General features: G+C 41.4%; 2 protein-coding genes and 1 long non-coding RNA gene across 9 annotated transcripts in view; 2 read left to right on the plus strand and 1 right to left on the minus strand.

Moving 5' to 3' along the window:
* Positions 1 to 3,146, minus strand: part of SAR1B (secretion associated Ras related GTPase 1B) — a 31,729-nt gene extending 28,583 nt beyond the window's left edge. The window contains exon 1 of the mRNA XM_059917110.1: positions 3,025 to 3,146. The gene's annotated coding sequence lies outside the window, so the exon portion shown is untranslated. The remainder of the gene's footprint in view (positions 1 to 3,024) is intronic.
* The window catches only part of LOC132362508 (uncharacterized), a 43,384-nt gene extending 32,994 nt beyond the window's left edge, over positions 1 to 10,390 (plus strand). For 2 of the 4 annotated variants that reach the window (XR_009502386.1, XR_009502390.1), the window contains exons 4-5: positions 179 to 258; positions 9,423 to 10,390. This is a non-coding gene — a long non-coding RNA (uncharacterized LOC132362508). Of the gene's footprint in view, positions 1 to 178; positions 259 to 583; positions 609 to 2,548; positions 2,706 to 9,422 lie in introns of those variants that run through there. The other 2 variants (XR_009502389.1, XR_009502388.1) reach the window with 2 other exon arrangements.
* Positions 10,391 to 10,513: 123 nt separating this feature from the next.
* The window catches only part of SEC24A (SEC24 homolog A, COPII coat complex component), a 60,975-nt gene continuing 56,383 nt past the window's right edge, over positions 10,514 to 15,105 (plus strand). For 2 of the 4 annotated variants that reach the window (XM_059917113.1, XM_059917114.1), the window contains exon 1: positions 10,514 to 11,339. In XM_059917113.1, coding sequence (XP_059773096.1) covers positions 11,243 to 11,339 — 97 coding nt within the window. In that variant the 5' untranslated portion in view covers positions 10,514 to 11,242. The remainder of the gene's footprint in view (positions 11,340 to 15,105) is intronic. The other 2 variants (XM_059917111.1, XM_059917112.1) reach the window with 1 other exon arrangement.

The following is a 15,105-nucleotide window of genomic DNA, read 5'->3' on the forward strand; positions in this document are numbered from 1 at the left end:
AATATTCTAAGGAGGTAAATCCTATTCAGAATAGAATTCTAGAATCAATACATTAATAACTTTGGGAAGCAAAGCATGGTAGAGCTGTGGTAAAATGGATGGAGTGCCTGTCCTAGAATTTAAAAAATCTAAACTGAATGCATCTTTTTTTTTTTTTTTTTTTGGCCACACCATGCAGCAAGGGGAACTTCCCCCACCAGGGATGAAACCTGTGCCCCCTGCAGTGGAAGCTCAGAGTCTTAACCACTGGACCACCAGGTAAGTCCTGAATGTGCATCTTTCGAAATACCATAATTTCATTCTGCGAAAGCCAATCTTTCTGAGTGCCAGTTTGCTTCTCCATATAAGGGAAATACCACCTGCCTCACAGAATGTTAAGAATGATTAACTATGATAATGTACATGAAAACACTTTGAATACTACCCCATATAAGGTGGTATTAATTCACTCAAACTAAATTAGTTAAAATTCAAAGCACAAAACTTTTAAATGCCAATTTTCAAGTTAACTTCAATATTAACAACTATTAATATGAAAAAGTATTTTTTCATAATGTTCTGATTTTACTTCAAATATTAATAGCACCATCACTGTCACCAGAAAAGGCATTAGAAGAGTTTCCTTCAAATCCAGGTAAGGAAATTTCACTAGGAGAGATTAATCACAATTTTCTACACAATTTTGTCAGGCTTATGATTAAAATATGTACAAATTCCATAAGATCAGTATACTATCTGTAAACTAATTTAGGAACTATACATACCTCTCTCTCAGATTCAAACAGTACTAGAAATACAAAGGCCAAACTCTGCTTGACCATGTTTTGTAGAATTTCAGCAAGGCCTTATGCCTTTCAGTCGTCCCTTGATGTCCTAGAGGATTGGTTCCAGGCCCCTACACCCCATCCTCAAGTTCCTTATATAAAATGTCATAGTATTTACATATAATCCACGCACATCCTCTAGTATACTTTAAATGATCTCTCAATTACTTATAATATCTAATACAATGTAAATAATAAGCGAATAGTTGTAAATACAATGTAAACGCCATGTAAATAGTCGCCAGCACTTGGCAAATTCAAGTTTTGCTTTTTCAAACTTTCTGAAATTTTTTCCCCCAAATATTTTCCATCCGTGGTTGAATCCTTAGAGTGGAACCCGTGGATACGGAGGGCCAACTCTGCTAAAAGTATGGACAGTGACAACGTTGAATGTTTTAAGACAATGTTACTTTATAAATACTCACCCCTAAAATTGTTAAATTTTCTTTTTACAACCTTTATTGAAACAGTGATGCAAATAAAAAAAAACTCTAGAAAACATTTTAGGATTGAATGTATAGCAATTATAATAATGGAACTAAAAACTAAACCTTTTAGTTCGTGTAATGAACAAAAAGTACATAATCAATTTTCCTTTAAGGGAAAGTGATGCTCGATTGAAATAAGGTTAAATCTATGACAAATATAAATAGGATTTTTTAAGAGGAAAGGAAAAAAACTCTATATTAAAAAAAGTTGTGCACCTGAGTACTGAACTTGCCTATAATGAATTAAGAAAAAAAAAAAACAACTGACATAAGCAATGACAAGTTCAATCATTAAAATACTTTTAACTCAAATTGTTCTAAAAGCTATATACAAGGAAGAGAAACTTTTCAATACCATGATTTGAAAATTATTTGCTTAGTAATATTTTGCAGAAAAATAATTTGAGTTTCAGCCAAGTGTACTTAAAGAAGAGGGTGGAAAAATAATGAATCATTACTACAGAATTCTGATTTATAAACTTCAAATGATGTGGCAGTGATTTTCATTTCTGATAGCCTACTCTTTGGTGTCAATTCTTGCTTGAAGTGCAAGGCAAAGGAGGGTTAAAATGTACCCTATTTAAACTGCTAATCTGCATAATTAATGACAATGCTTCTTTAATATTTCTAAAATGAAGGCAACACCGTCCTCTTCTGCAAACTCAGAAAACACCAATGAACTATCCTAAAGTTTTTAAAGTTCAAAATATTTTGGTGACGAACGCAAGCCCACTAAAACAACGTTTGATATACACATTGCTTTGAAATGTCAGCACCACTAATTATTGATAAAATGTAAACCTTCCTGTATTCCTCATGTGTAAAATAGAGATGATACTACTACTTCCTCACTGGATTGCTGTGTGCATAGCTAGCGCCTTACACATAGTAGAAAACAAATGTTCCTTTTCTTCTTTCATTTGCTTCATTTAGACTTACTCTAATTCGTATTCTAACACTCAACACTGAACACAGGACATTCTTCAGTGTGAGACACAGTGGTAGTATAGAACTTGATATATCAATAAAAACGTGCAACTAATATTAGGTTTAGTTTTTCAAATTAAAAGGATTTCTTCACCTCATTTTGCCCCATGTACCTAACACCTTAAATTCCTGACGAGTTCGGTTTTTTTGGTCAACAATGTCAGAGTTTTAGCTGTTGTCAGAATCAATTTCTATCTTGTTGGAAACTCTTGAAATAATCCCTAAATCATTGCAGTTTTCCCCCAACAGTGTATCTTTTTCCCAGTCAACTGGGACTTGGGCTATGGGAAGACGTTAACGACTAGTGGGAAAGGAAGTTCGATTTGTCCCCACACTAAGTGGGAGAGCTGAGAACAACACGCCGCGTCACAGCCTCTTGAGCTGTCAATGATCCCCGCCGCCTTCACCTTACTCGGTGAGGAAACTGAGGCCGAGGGGAAGGAAGGGCTTGCCTGCAGTTTAGAGTCATCTCGTTCATTCCTGAAATAACCCACCGTTTGACAGCAGCGGTGTCCTATCCGGATGACCGTCAGAGAGGCCCCGCGAAGCACGAAAGGAGCCCGTCCTCTTTCCCGCCGCCAGATTCCAGGGCAGAAAACAGGAGCCCCTTCCTCGCCCGGCTACAGGCAGGGGCATTGGGTGGGCCCAGGCCCGAAAGGCGCTCCTTCCCCGGGGCCCACAGCTGCCGCCCGCCGGTTCTCCGGGCAGGAGAGGCCGCCACTTACCTGCGATTGGAGAGAACACAATTCCTTGCTTGGCGTCGGCCCTACTCACTCCGACACCGAACTGCAAAGCGCGATGGCTGCCGCTGCCCTAGTCCGCGCTAGCTCCTTCCGGGCCGGTGGGTGCTTCTCTCCCGAAGGTTCGCAGGACAGCAGCGCCGCGCGCCTCCAGTTCCGCCTCCTGGCGGTTCCGCGGCCAGTCCTACCGCTGAATGCTCCCAGAGCTGGGGCCTGCTCCCCATACACGCCTGAAGGGGCTGCAGGGGCTGCAGGGGCTGAGGGCCTAGGCAGGGAAGGTAACACCGGTTCTTAGCTTGGGGAGATTATACGTGACATGCTTTCCTGAAAATATACATTTTCAAAGTGCACCTGTTTCTTGAGTTCAAGTAATTTACAAAATGTAACTATGAGCTTTAAACAAGACTGTCTTGACCCCGGCCGTTCTTTGCTCATGGATGTTACTTTTCTTAAACGTATTCAAATGGGAATACTTGGGTGCCTTGAATGAAAGTGTGATGATAGTGCTTCCAAGATTGCTCTTAAGCCTAGGATTCTAGGTGATGCGGACAGAACAAGGAGGTGTTTGGGGACTGAAGCGGAGTTATTTGATAGATTCCCAACAAAGCCTGTAACCGGCTCAGCTGGATCTCCCCCTCTTTCGTTCCAGCCTCAGGAAATGCCTTACCCCATTGGTCCTCCCTTCGCACTTGTTATTCTTTCTGCCAGAACTGCTTCCCCAAATCTCTCCTCTCCACCCAGGTAACTCCTATACACTCTTCAGGTCTCAGCACAGATAGCTCTCTCATCAAAGCCTCCCTCTCAGACTTGGTTAAGCCCTCTATTTCAGGTTTCCCCAGCAACTGTACAATTTACCTTATCATTGAAGTTATCTTGCTTATAATTTTACAGTTAAATATGTATGATTATTTATCTATAGCCTCCCCCAACAGGCATTCTAGAAACTTCCTTAGGTCAAGAACCATATCTGCCTTTCCCCTCTTAAACCGTTTTCAGTGCTTGGCATACAATAGGTGCTTAATACATATGAGCAAGTGATTCATTCATAATATGAAGGACTCCTAGCTACATTTTTGTCCTCAAGGGGTTAAAGAATTTCCCTGGAGTCCATTGGTCTGAGCTGGAGGAGCCTGCTGTTCCAGTCTGGGTTCACCTCTCTTCTCCTTTCCACTCACCTAGTCTTAAATTCAGTTTGGTTTAATAAATACTTTTAAGTAGCTTGAGGCACTTCACCAGGCTCCTCAAGAGTACTCCACAGCTCTTTTCCTGGATTGCCTTTCTTTCCTGATATCCCTGGCATTTTAGTGAGCCTTTAGATAGAAATCTAAATTATGATTCCTGCTGACTTCAGCAACAGATTGTAAATCCTCTAGGAATGGGGGAATGACAATAAGCAAGACAGTCTCTTTCCTCCAGGGCCTTTCGGTTTGGCAGGGAGATGTGTTCGTTCACAACTAACTATAAAAGAAGGTAGGAGGAGAGAAAGGATAGCAAAGTACAAACTTATGGTAGGGGTGAGGAGGTGGAGAGGCAGGAGATATCAGTGTTTGAGGAGAGTGTAAAGGATACATAAGATATTTACCCCCAATCTTTTTGAAGATTGTTATTGTTATAAAAGTAATACTTAGTCATGGTTAAAAAGTTTGGAAAATCCAGAAAAACATAATGGAAACAAAAATCACCCTCTGTCACACCTCACAGATATAACCAGTTTTATAAGATTATAATCATACTATGAACAGTTTTGTAAAACGTTTAAAATTAAAAACATTCCCATGTAATTAAGTATTCTTCTAAATCATGAATTTTAATGGCTGCATTTTTATTTATTTATTTATTTTTGGCTGTGTTGGGTCTTCATTGCTGTGCATGGGCTTTCTTTAGTTGAGGCGAGCGGGGGCTACTCTTCATAGTGGTGCACGGGCTTCTCATTGCGGTGGCTTCTCTTGTTGCGGAGCACGGGCTCTAGGCGCCCGGACTTCAATAGTTGTGGCTCGCAGGCTCCAGAACGCAGGCTCAGTAGTTGTGGCGCATGGGCCCAGTTGCTCCACAGCATGTGGGATCTTCCCGGACCAGGACTCAAACCCATGTCCCCTGCACTGGCAGGCAGATTCTTTTTATTATTTTTTTTTAATTTATTTATTTATCTATTTATGGCTGTGTTGGGTCTTCGTTTCTGTGCGAGGGCTTTCTCTAGTTGTGGCAAGCGGGGGCCACTCTTCCTCGCGGTGCGCGGGCCTCTCACTATCGCGGCCTCTCTTGTTGCGGAGCACAGGCTCAAGACGCGCAGGCTCAGTAATTGTGGCTCACGGGCCCAGCCGCTCTGCGGCATGTGGGATCTTCCCAGACCAGGGCTCGAACTCGTGTCCCCTGCATTGGCAGGCGGATTCTCAACCACTGTGCCACCAGGGAAGCCCTGGCAGGCAGATTCTTAACCACTGTGCCACCAGGAAAGCCCAATGGCTGCATTTTTAATAGAGTATAATAGTTAAGAGTACAACCCCCAGCTATAGACTATGGTTCTAACATTATTAGCCACTTGAAGTTTCAGTTCCTGTATATGTAATATGGGGATTAATATCCAGCAGGGATAATATATCATAATGAGAGAATAACATTCAGAAAGGAATAGAGATGGGAAAAGCATCAGGCAAGTATTATGGTTTGACTAAATAGCTTTCGACAGGACTACCAGGGACCTTGACTCCCAAACTGTAGAGCCTTTCGGAGGTTCTGAGCAGAACAGGAATATGGTCAGCCATATTTTTGAAAGTTTGCTCTGGCAGCAGTGCATGGGTTGTATTGGAACAGGTCAGGACTGAAAACTGAGATCAGTAATGAGACAGCTGCAATCACAGAGGTGAGAGGTAACGTGGGGCGGTGCTGGGTCAGTGGGAACAAAGAAATAGGGAGTCAGACATGACTCATTACATGTTGGTAGCAAAAGTAAAGGAAATACCAAAGTTCAAAGTTTTAACTTGGATTAGTGAGTCTACTTCTATCTCCACTACAACCACCTTACTGCAGGCCACCATCATCTGTGGCCTGAGTTACTGCAACAACTCTTCTTTCCCCACCAGTCAATTACCCTCACAGCTGTTGGACTGATTTTTTTTTTTAATGGATTCATCTTAAGGCATGAATTAGATCAAATTACTCTGCTGTTTACAACTCTTCAATTGCTTCCCAAAGTCTGTAAACTCTTTACAATGCCTTATAAGGCTCTTGCTGCTCTGCCTCCTGTATTTCTCGAATTTCACCTTGTGCCATTCTGCCTTGTTCACCACAGCAAGCTCATTCCTGCCTCTGGGCTTTTGTAGGTGCTGTTCCCTTTGCCCAGTGTCCTTCTTCTCCCCATCTTCTCCCTTTGTATGGCTAGCTTCCTTGTCCTTTGGATCACAGCTTAAATGTTACCTCATGTCCTAACCCTCCTATCCAAATCAGATCCCTGCTTCCTATTCTCTATGTCACTACCAATACCTCAACAGCACTTATCAAATTCGAAATTTATAAAGATATATTTATTTACATTTTTATTGCATTTCCTCCACTGTAAACTCCACAGAAGGAAGAGATCCTATCTATCCTGTTCTGTTTTTGCTTGGTGCCTGACATATGGAAGGAATTTAATCAATATTTGTTGAATGAATGAATAAATCAATGAAAGAGCTGATGAGTAGAAAGTACGATGAAAAGATAGGTTTAAAGGGGAATTTATATCTCAGATCTCTGATACCGTGGTGCCAGAGTGTGTGTAGATGGGGCAGGGACAGAGCGATATCTTCAGAGTTAGAAAAGGAAAAAGAGTTGGCATTTGATATTGTACCTCCAGCGCTACTCAGGGGAGATAGGGTCTGACCAGAGGCTAACACTATTTCAACTACACTACCAGGTCAGTATCAGATGGGACACGATGCAGCGTAATAGGTAAGAATAAAAGAATTAGAGAACAACATAGTTTAGAAACAAGTGCTAGTGGTGTGGTTTGGGCTACAGTTGCAATATGAACGTAGTGAATTAGTGAGGCTCAAAATATTCAGAATAGAAGATTGGAAGAGATGACGCTTTAAATTTATCCATTCAAAAATGTTTATTGAATACCTGTCAAGTGTGAGGCCCCAAGCCAAGTGCTGAGAATACAGAGGTAAATAGGACACTGGCCCTGGTCTCTACTTTCTTACAGTCTAAATAAGGAGACAGACATGAAATCAAAACGATTACCCTGGGCTTCCCTGGTGGCGCAGTGGTTAAGAATCCGCCTGCCAATGGAGTGGACACGGGGTTTGAGCCCTGGTCCGGGAAGATCCCACATCCTGCAGAGCAACAAAGCCCATGCGCCACAACTACTGAGCCTGTGCTCTAGAGCCCGTCAGCCACAACTACTAAAGCCCGCATGCCTAGAGCCCGTGCTCCACAACTAGAAGCCACCGCAATGAGAAGCCCGCTCACTGCAACAAAGAGTAGACCCCACTTGCCGCAACTAGAGAAAGCCCACGCACAGCAACAAAGACCCAATGCAGCCAAACATAACTAAATAAATAAAATAAACTTATATATAAAAAAAAGTTACCTTAGAATTGTCACGATATGTATAGAATTTTATTCCACTGAAGAAAGATAAACATAAACACAAGTATATAACAATGATGAGAAGTGCTATGAAGAAAAAAAGCAGGGTAAGAGGGATAGAAAGTGAGCACGGAGAGTATGTTGTTGTATAGGGTGTTCAGAAAAGGCCTCGCCATAAGGTATCATTTGACTAAAGAAGGGGTGAGAGATTGAGCTAGATGTGTGTCTTGAGGAAGAGCATCCCGGGTAATGGAAATAAGTATTAATGCAGACTTGTGCTTGGGTAGCTAGAGAGATAGCAAGTGCTGAGTGAGAGGGAGTGTAGAAGATGATGAGGGGAGAGAAGTAGCAATGTCAAGTCATCTGAGGCCTTGTAGGCTATGAGTAGGACTTCGGATTTTACTCAGAATGAGATGAGAAAAGCCATGCAGAGAAACTTTAACTTGATGGAGCAGGCAAAGGGAGCAATTACAGGTTTAGGGGTATAGGAAAATAAAAATGGAGTCAGTACTTAGGCGCTCCATTCAGCATGAAGGATGGATGGGAGAGATTGAAACCAATAAGACCATCCCAATAGCTCAGGTGCAAGATGATGATAACTGACCAGAGTGGGCAGTGAGAACTACATAAAGATGAAAAGTTTTCAAAGAAAGCAATGGGATTTACTGGTTTGGTGTGGGGTGACTGTACTTGTAATGTACCTTCAGAGCTACTGACTTCAGATACAGACAGATGTCCTGTGAGAGGCAAATGAGGCCAGAGGAACTGTTCCTAAAGTGGAGCCACAAGAGTTTCAGAACAAACCTGCTGTTTGTAATTGAAACTAGTTCTTTGTTTGTTTGAAATAGAAATAGAAAAAAAAACTCCAAAACTAGAAGACCTAATATAATTTCCTTTACCCTGAAAAGTAAACAGGATTGATCCTGCTTATCAGCTGACAATTCAAGAGTCATGAGCAGGCAGGCAAAGTGGACTTAGGCTGGTGTGAGCCTAAGTCCACTTCTGCAAATCAGCAAATTTTATTAGGAATGCATCTCCCTCTTTTGGGTCTAAATAAGTAATCAAATTTAATGAAATATTCTTTGTATAGTGTTGTCTCCTTACTCAAACACTTTTGTGTCACTTATTTTGTTGTATATAATTTTCTTAAATAGGGTTGAAGGCTCTGAAAATAATGTGCAGAAAATGTGATTCATAGATAAAAATATGAAGGGGCATATGCAGTAGAAGGGTCCTGTTGTTCTGAAAATCAAGGATAAGAAAGTAGAATATATTACTGACATTAGCTTAGAAAAGTGTATGGTAGTGTAGGGTAGATATAAATAATTGACCAAAGAAATATCGATACCCTTAACAACTGGTAATAGCACTAATAATTTTTCCATAAAATTTATGTGGCCAACTTAAAGAAGCCAGAGAAGGATTTGGTAATGTGTGGATAATATTTAATAGGAAAAGCACTTAAATGTTTAAATATGTTGTCTCACCTCAGTTATTTACACTTACCTTCCAACTATTCCTAAGGGTGTGCAGATGACAAATTATGCGTTTTTCCTCAATATTTTAAAGCTGACTACATTGAAAATGTAAAAAACACTTGAAAGACTGAACCATTAATTTTGTTTCTTGTTTTTGTTTTTGGAGTGGGGGTGATAATAGCAACAGGGATACTTAGGGGTGGAACACATTTTAGAAGAAGCACTGTTTACTTATTAGCAAATTATTTATGTTTATTTAACCTGATTTAACCAGAGGTTATTTACTTTTTAAAATGGCTAATTCTTCTTCATCAGTATTTTTTTTTCTCAATACAGATATTGCTTAAACAGAACAAAGTCCAGAGAAACCTTGATTTAACCAAATCAAATTCCTGTGCCAAGGTCAACAAACCAAGATCATTTAAAAGTTGAATTAAAAAAAAAAAAGACGAATTCAACTGAAGCAAGTTTGAGACCAGGCCTAAGGATCTGCTCTTTTGAAGAGCGACGCTGACTTTCTGTCTGACCTCAGGGAGGTTCAGTTTCTGAGGTCTATTTTCTCTTTAAACCATTAAGAGGCTTGTGTTTGTGTATCTTTTCAAGTGTTCTTGGGATATGTGATTTGGGATTTGGTTATAGGGGCTCTAAGCTGAAAACAGTTTGACCAAAAGTATCATCTTCATCTTAAAGAAGTCTTGTATATTGTACAAAGGAATTTAATTTTTCAATTTCATACACAGCAAACACATTTTTACACATCTGAGGCAAATGATAAAAAAAGGATAAAAGTTAACATTTAGTTATTTGAATTCTTACTCTTTTTCAGGCATCACACAACAGTTTAGTTCTTACTCTTTTTGTATGTAATATAACATTTCATAATAGGCATTTGATATTAAACGAATTAAGTAAGATGTATTTCACCCTTCACCGGTTTTGAAACTGTTGGCATGACATTTTAATGAACAGTACAAATCTGCAGTCTAAAGAAGGGCTTTATCATCAGCTCAGAACAGGAAAACCTAAGTATAATGAAGGTGGCTAAGATGACTACTGAGATCATTAATTATGTTGTCTAATCACTCCAGTTTCTACCTCCTTTTGGCCTCAAAAGTAAAAAAAAAAAATCTACTTGCAAGGAAAAAAAAAAGTCTCCTTGACTAGAAAGGAAGTTTGAATGTTGTACCTTACTGCAAACTCTTAGAAGAGGAAATAAAACTGCCATTTAAATATGTTGTTAATGAACTTTGGCGTGACTATGCTATATGAATCAGCGAGTTTCAAAATTAAAATTACTTCTGAATCCTCCGGTCAAAAAGCAAAGGCCTCCTCTTCGATTTGATTACTCTGAACACATGTACATAATTAACCACTCCTTTTTAAAAAATCTCTTACAATTTACACCTGGAATATGATGATGAAATGTGAAATGAAATACTGCGACGAACATTAATCGGCTCAGCTACTCGGCACAGTCTCAGCAGAGGACGATGACGTCTGTCCTCTCAGGTAATCTTCACAAAAACTCGAGGAGAGGAACTGTCATTCCCACCCCACGAAAGCTTCCACTGAAACCCTGACTGCACTCAGATCCCGGCCGTGTCGGCTAGATGACGTTCATCACGGCGGGGATTTCCGTATCGGTGACACACGCCACTTCCGGCCGACGGTGAAAGTGACGTGGCAGGAGAGGCCGAGCTCCGTCCTTCGGGCCGGGACACCCGGAGCTGTCAGGTGGCTTCAGGGCAGCCCTGCGGTGAGAGAAGAGCTTACCGATACCGGCGGCAGCTGCGAGCCCGGAGCCGGAAGTGCCACGTGTCCCGATTGCGCCTGCGCGGCCGAGGGCTGACAGGCAGTTCCGGCCAGGGCCTCCCTCCGTCTCTCTCCGCTTGGTTGCTGCCTACCAGCCCGGCGTTTTCGGCCCCACCGGCCCGACTTCCAAGCTTTAGCCCCCAGACCAGGCAGTCACCGCCGGCGGGCTAGGGAGAATGCGGCGCCATGCCTAGGGCTTCCTGCGCCGCCCTCTCTCTATCCCGCCTTCAGTCCTAAGTCGTTAGCCCCCCTCCCTCCGCTTCCAGCAGTCGTCTTTCAACTTTCGGCTTGGCGCTGCCGCAGACGCCAACCAGCCCCTTCCAACCCCGATAAACATCGTCGTCATGTCCCAGCCCGGGATACCGGCCTCTGGCGGCGCCCCCATCGGCCTCCAGGCCCAGAACGGGGCCGCCCGGGCCTCGGGGTCTCCCTACACCAACGGTAAGTGCCGCCCGGGGGTGGGAGGTGGGGACGGCGGGGGCGCTGGGGACGGCAAAGTTTGGGCCCCGGCTCGAGCTGACCTTTGGTTGCTGCCGCCGTCTGAGGGGAGGGTGACTTCCCTGCCCGGGTCAGGAACGGCTGGAGGTGGGAGGCTGAGCCACGGACACCGCGGCTCGTCTTTGTTTTTCATATTTATTTATTTATTCTTTCGTTCAGCACACAGTCGCTGAGCACTTGCTGTATGTAACGCCCTGGGTATACATGGGTGAAGAATACAGATTCGGTCCGTACTTCAAAACTGGCATACAAGGCTCATAGTGTCTGTTTATGTGCCTTTCCCCTCCTCGCCCCTATCACCCATGTCTTCTAGAGAGCAGGGTTTGGGGTCTGATTCATTTCGGTCCCGTCGGGCCTGCAGTGACTTGAGGGTCGTACTCAGTGTGAATTTAAGGAGACGAATGGATGATTGTGCCTTGGCGAGACCTCCTTAGGGCCTGCTTCATCTCTCCCTGAACCTTCCCCGAATTGTACTTAGGCCCCCTCGTTCAGTTTTTCAGCTTTAGAAGGGGAGGATCTCCTGTTTGATTTCCAGAGGTCTTTACATCACTTGGAAGGAGGTTGGACACAAGTCTCTGGACCTCTGACCAGAGTGTACATGTGGCACTATAATTTGTCATTTGGTGTGAGGGTGTCTTCTAATTTTATACCCCTTCTAGGATTCTTTAAATTGTCGTTATGTTGTGATTTGCTAAGTTTATTATAATCGTTATAATAAAGACAGATTTTCTGCCAACAGTTTGCCAAGTTACCAATTTACTTATAAATCTTTGGTTCTTGGAAACAAAACTGGTAGGATAATAGTAAATGTAATGCTTAAGTTGCCCATTGGAATCTACGATTGCTGTGAAGTTCGAGAAAATAATCAATGACTAAAATAGCTAATTTACATTGTTTTTAGAGACTACTGTTTTCTTTACAAAGAAGGCTCTAAAAGACTTTTAAAAATGTCTATGAGTAGGCAGGTATGTAGGCAGAAGCAAGAATAAGTGGGGGTAAGCACTGAAATGGTGTTAAGTTGAATCAATTGTTCTTTTTCAAATTTATGGTAACATTATGTAAACTACATTTTATTTTAGGCTCTTTAGTTACATTTTCACCGAGGATGAAATTATTTTAAGACATTTCACTTTAAGGTCAAAACTCTTAAGCAAGATGTCATATGACTGTGGCTTTTTCTTATAATCTATAAATTGCAGTTTTACATGCTTTAAATGGCAAATCCTGTAAATATGCATGTAAACTTATATGTAAGTATATTTTTGATAATTTTGAAATGTTAAAGCAATTTAGCCACTGTATGTACTGTATTGGAGATGTTGTCACTATGTTGATTTGATCCAGTCCAGCAGACATTTGTTGCACTCTTAAGTTCTGTCCTTGGGAATGTAAAAGAGAGTAAGAAAAGAGTCCCTGTACACAGGTTGCTCAGAGCCAATTCTGGAGTCAGATAGGGAAGGAAATCATAGGATTGCAAATATGTACCCCTGACTTTTTTTTTTGAAAAGATTTATTATTTATTTAATTTATTTTTGGCTGTGTTGGATCTTTGTTGAGGCACGTGGGATCTTTCTTTGCTGTGTGCGGGCTCTTCGTTGCAGTGCTCGGGCTTCTCTCTAGTTGTGGCATGCAGATTTTCTCTTCTCTAGTTGTGGCACGCAGGCTCCACGGCGTGTGGGCTCTAGTTGTGGCGTGTGGGTTCCAGAGCGCGTGGGCTCTGTAGTTTGTGGCACACGGGCTCTAGTTGAGGCGTGTGAGCACAGTAGTTGTGGCACGCAGGCTTTGTTGCCCCGCGACATGTGGGATCTTAGTTCCCTGACTAGGGATCGAACCTGAGTCCCCTGCATTGTAAGGTGGATTCTTTACCACTGGACCACCAGGGAAGTCCCTAGCCCCCACTTTTTAAAAAATAAGTTTCAAGTGTATAGCATTATAATTTGACATCTGTATACACTACAAAGTGATCACCACCACAAGTCTAGTTACCATCCATCACCATACACAGTTGACCCTTTCACCCATTTCATCCATCTCCCCAACCCCCTTCCCCTCTGGTAACCACTAATCTGATCTCTATATTGATGAGTTTTTGTTTTATTTTGTCTGTTCACTTGCTTTGTTTTTTTAGATTCCAAATATGAGTGAAATTTTATGGTATTTGTCTTTGTCTGCTTATTTCACTTAGCATAGTACCTTCAAGTTCCATCCACGTTCTTGTAAATGGCAGGATTTCATTCTTTTTATGGATGAGTAATATTCCATTGTGTGTGTGTATATTTATCACATCTTCTTTATCCATTCATCCATTGATGGACACTTAGGTTGTTTCCATATCTCGGCTGTTGTAAATAATGCTTCAGGGAACACAGGGGTACATATATCTGTCCGAATTAGTGTTTTTGTGTTCTTCAGATAAATGCCTGGAAGTGGAATAGCTGGGTCATATGGTATATACCCTTGTTAACATATAATTTTAACATTCTTTTTATAAGCCCCATTTCTAAAGTTTTTTGAAAAAGTATTCTCAGTAAAATGGCTAATGTCCTGTATTGGGTTCCTTTATTGTTCATCCCACTAATAATAAAGAGAGTAGGGATGTGGTGGAGAATTGGAGGGGAGGATATTTCTCTAGAAGGTGAAAAAAAAGTTCAGTGCTGGAATCTAATTTTTTTGGTTAATTCTTTCTAGGCACTTATTGCTGCTTAAATATTCTATTGAATTCTCTTACGCTTCAGGTTTGATGTAGCTTGCTTAAATTACATATTACAGTTTAGTTGGATCTTTTGTTTTGTTTTGTTTTTAGATTATAATCTGAAAGGTGACTGAGGAGTCACCTTTTTCATTTTTCTGTAACTTGCTTTCATATTGTATAGTGTCATTGTATTACAGAATGCCTCACATCTGGACATTTCTTTATGTGGTTGATTATTATATTGCACTACAATCCAAAGGTTGTCTAGACAGGTTTTTCTAAGTCTGTGTAGATTTGTGTACACTTATTTCCTTTGCAGAAATTGATGGTGAAATTGCAAGACTACTTAAACTGGCAGATCTTCATCTGATTACCATGTAATAAGGGTTAAAGGCAAATCGTGACTCCCACTTTTTAAAAAAATTAATTTATTTGCACAGGGTCTTAGTTGTGGCAGGCTAGCTCCTTAGTTGCAGCTCAAGGGCTCCTTAGTTGTGACATGCAAACTCCTAGTTGCGGCATGCACATGGAGTCTAGCTCCCTGGCCAGGGATTGAACCTGGGCCCCCTGCATTAGGAGCACAGAGTCTTAACCACAGCGCCACCAGGGAAGTCCCATGCCTCCAACTTCTAATTAGCTTCCTTATTGACTATTTGAGTCAATTTGCTAAGGCAGTTAGAAACTATAGTTTTATTAATAGTATTTTTTTGTAATATTATGTAATATTCAACTTTTCCCCTTATAGATTGAGTGAGGAGGATATTCTACACCCTCTCTCCCACCCAGATTACCCTGTTATAAAATAATACTAGTTTTCCCTCTAGACTGTAAGTCCTATGAGGACAAGAATATCTGTTTTTGCACATCATCCTCTCTCCAGTAGACTCACACGGTTTCTAGCACATTTAAGGAATTACCAGTTTTATCGAATGAATATCCTAGAATTGGGTATTTTGCAGTTTAGTTCACTAAACACGCATTAACTTGTTCATGATAAGATTTGAGCTCATTTTCAAC

This window comes from Balaenoptera ricei, chromosome 3, assembly GCF_028023285.1.
Source record: "Balaenoptera ricei isolate mBalRic1 chromosome 3, mBalRic1.hap2, whole genome shotgun sequence".
NCBI lineage: Eukaryota > Metazoa > Chordata > Mammalia > Artiodactyla > Balaenopteridae > Balaenoptera > Balaenoptera ricei.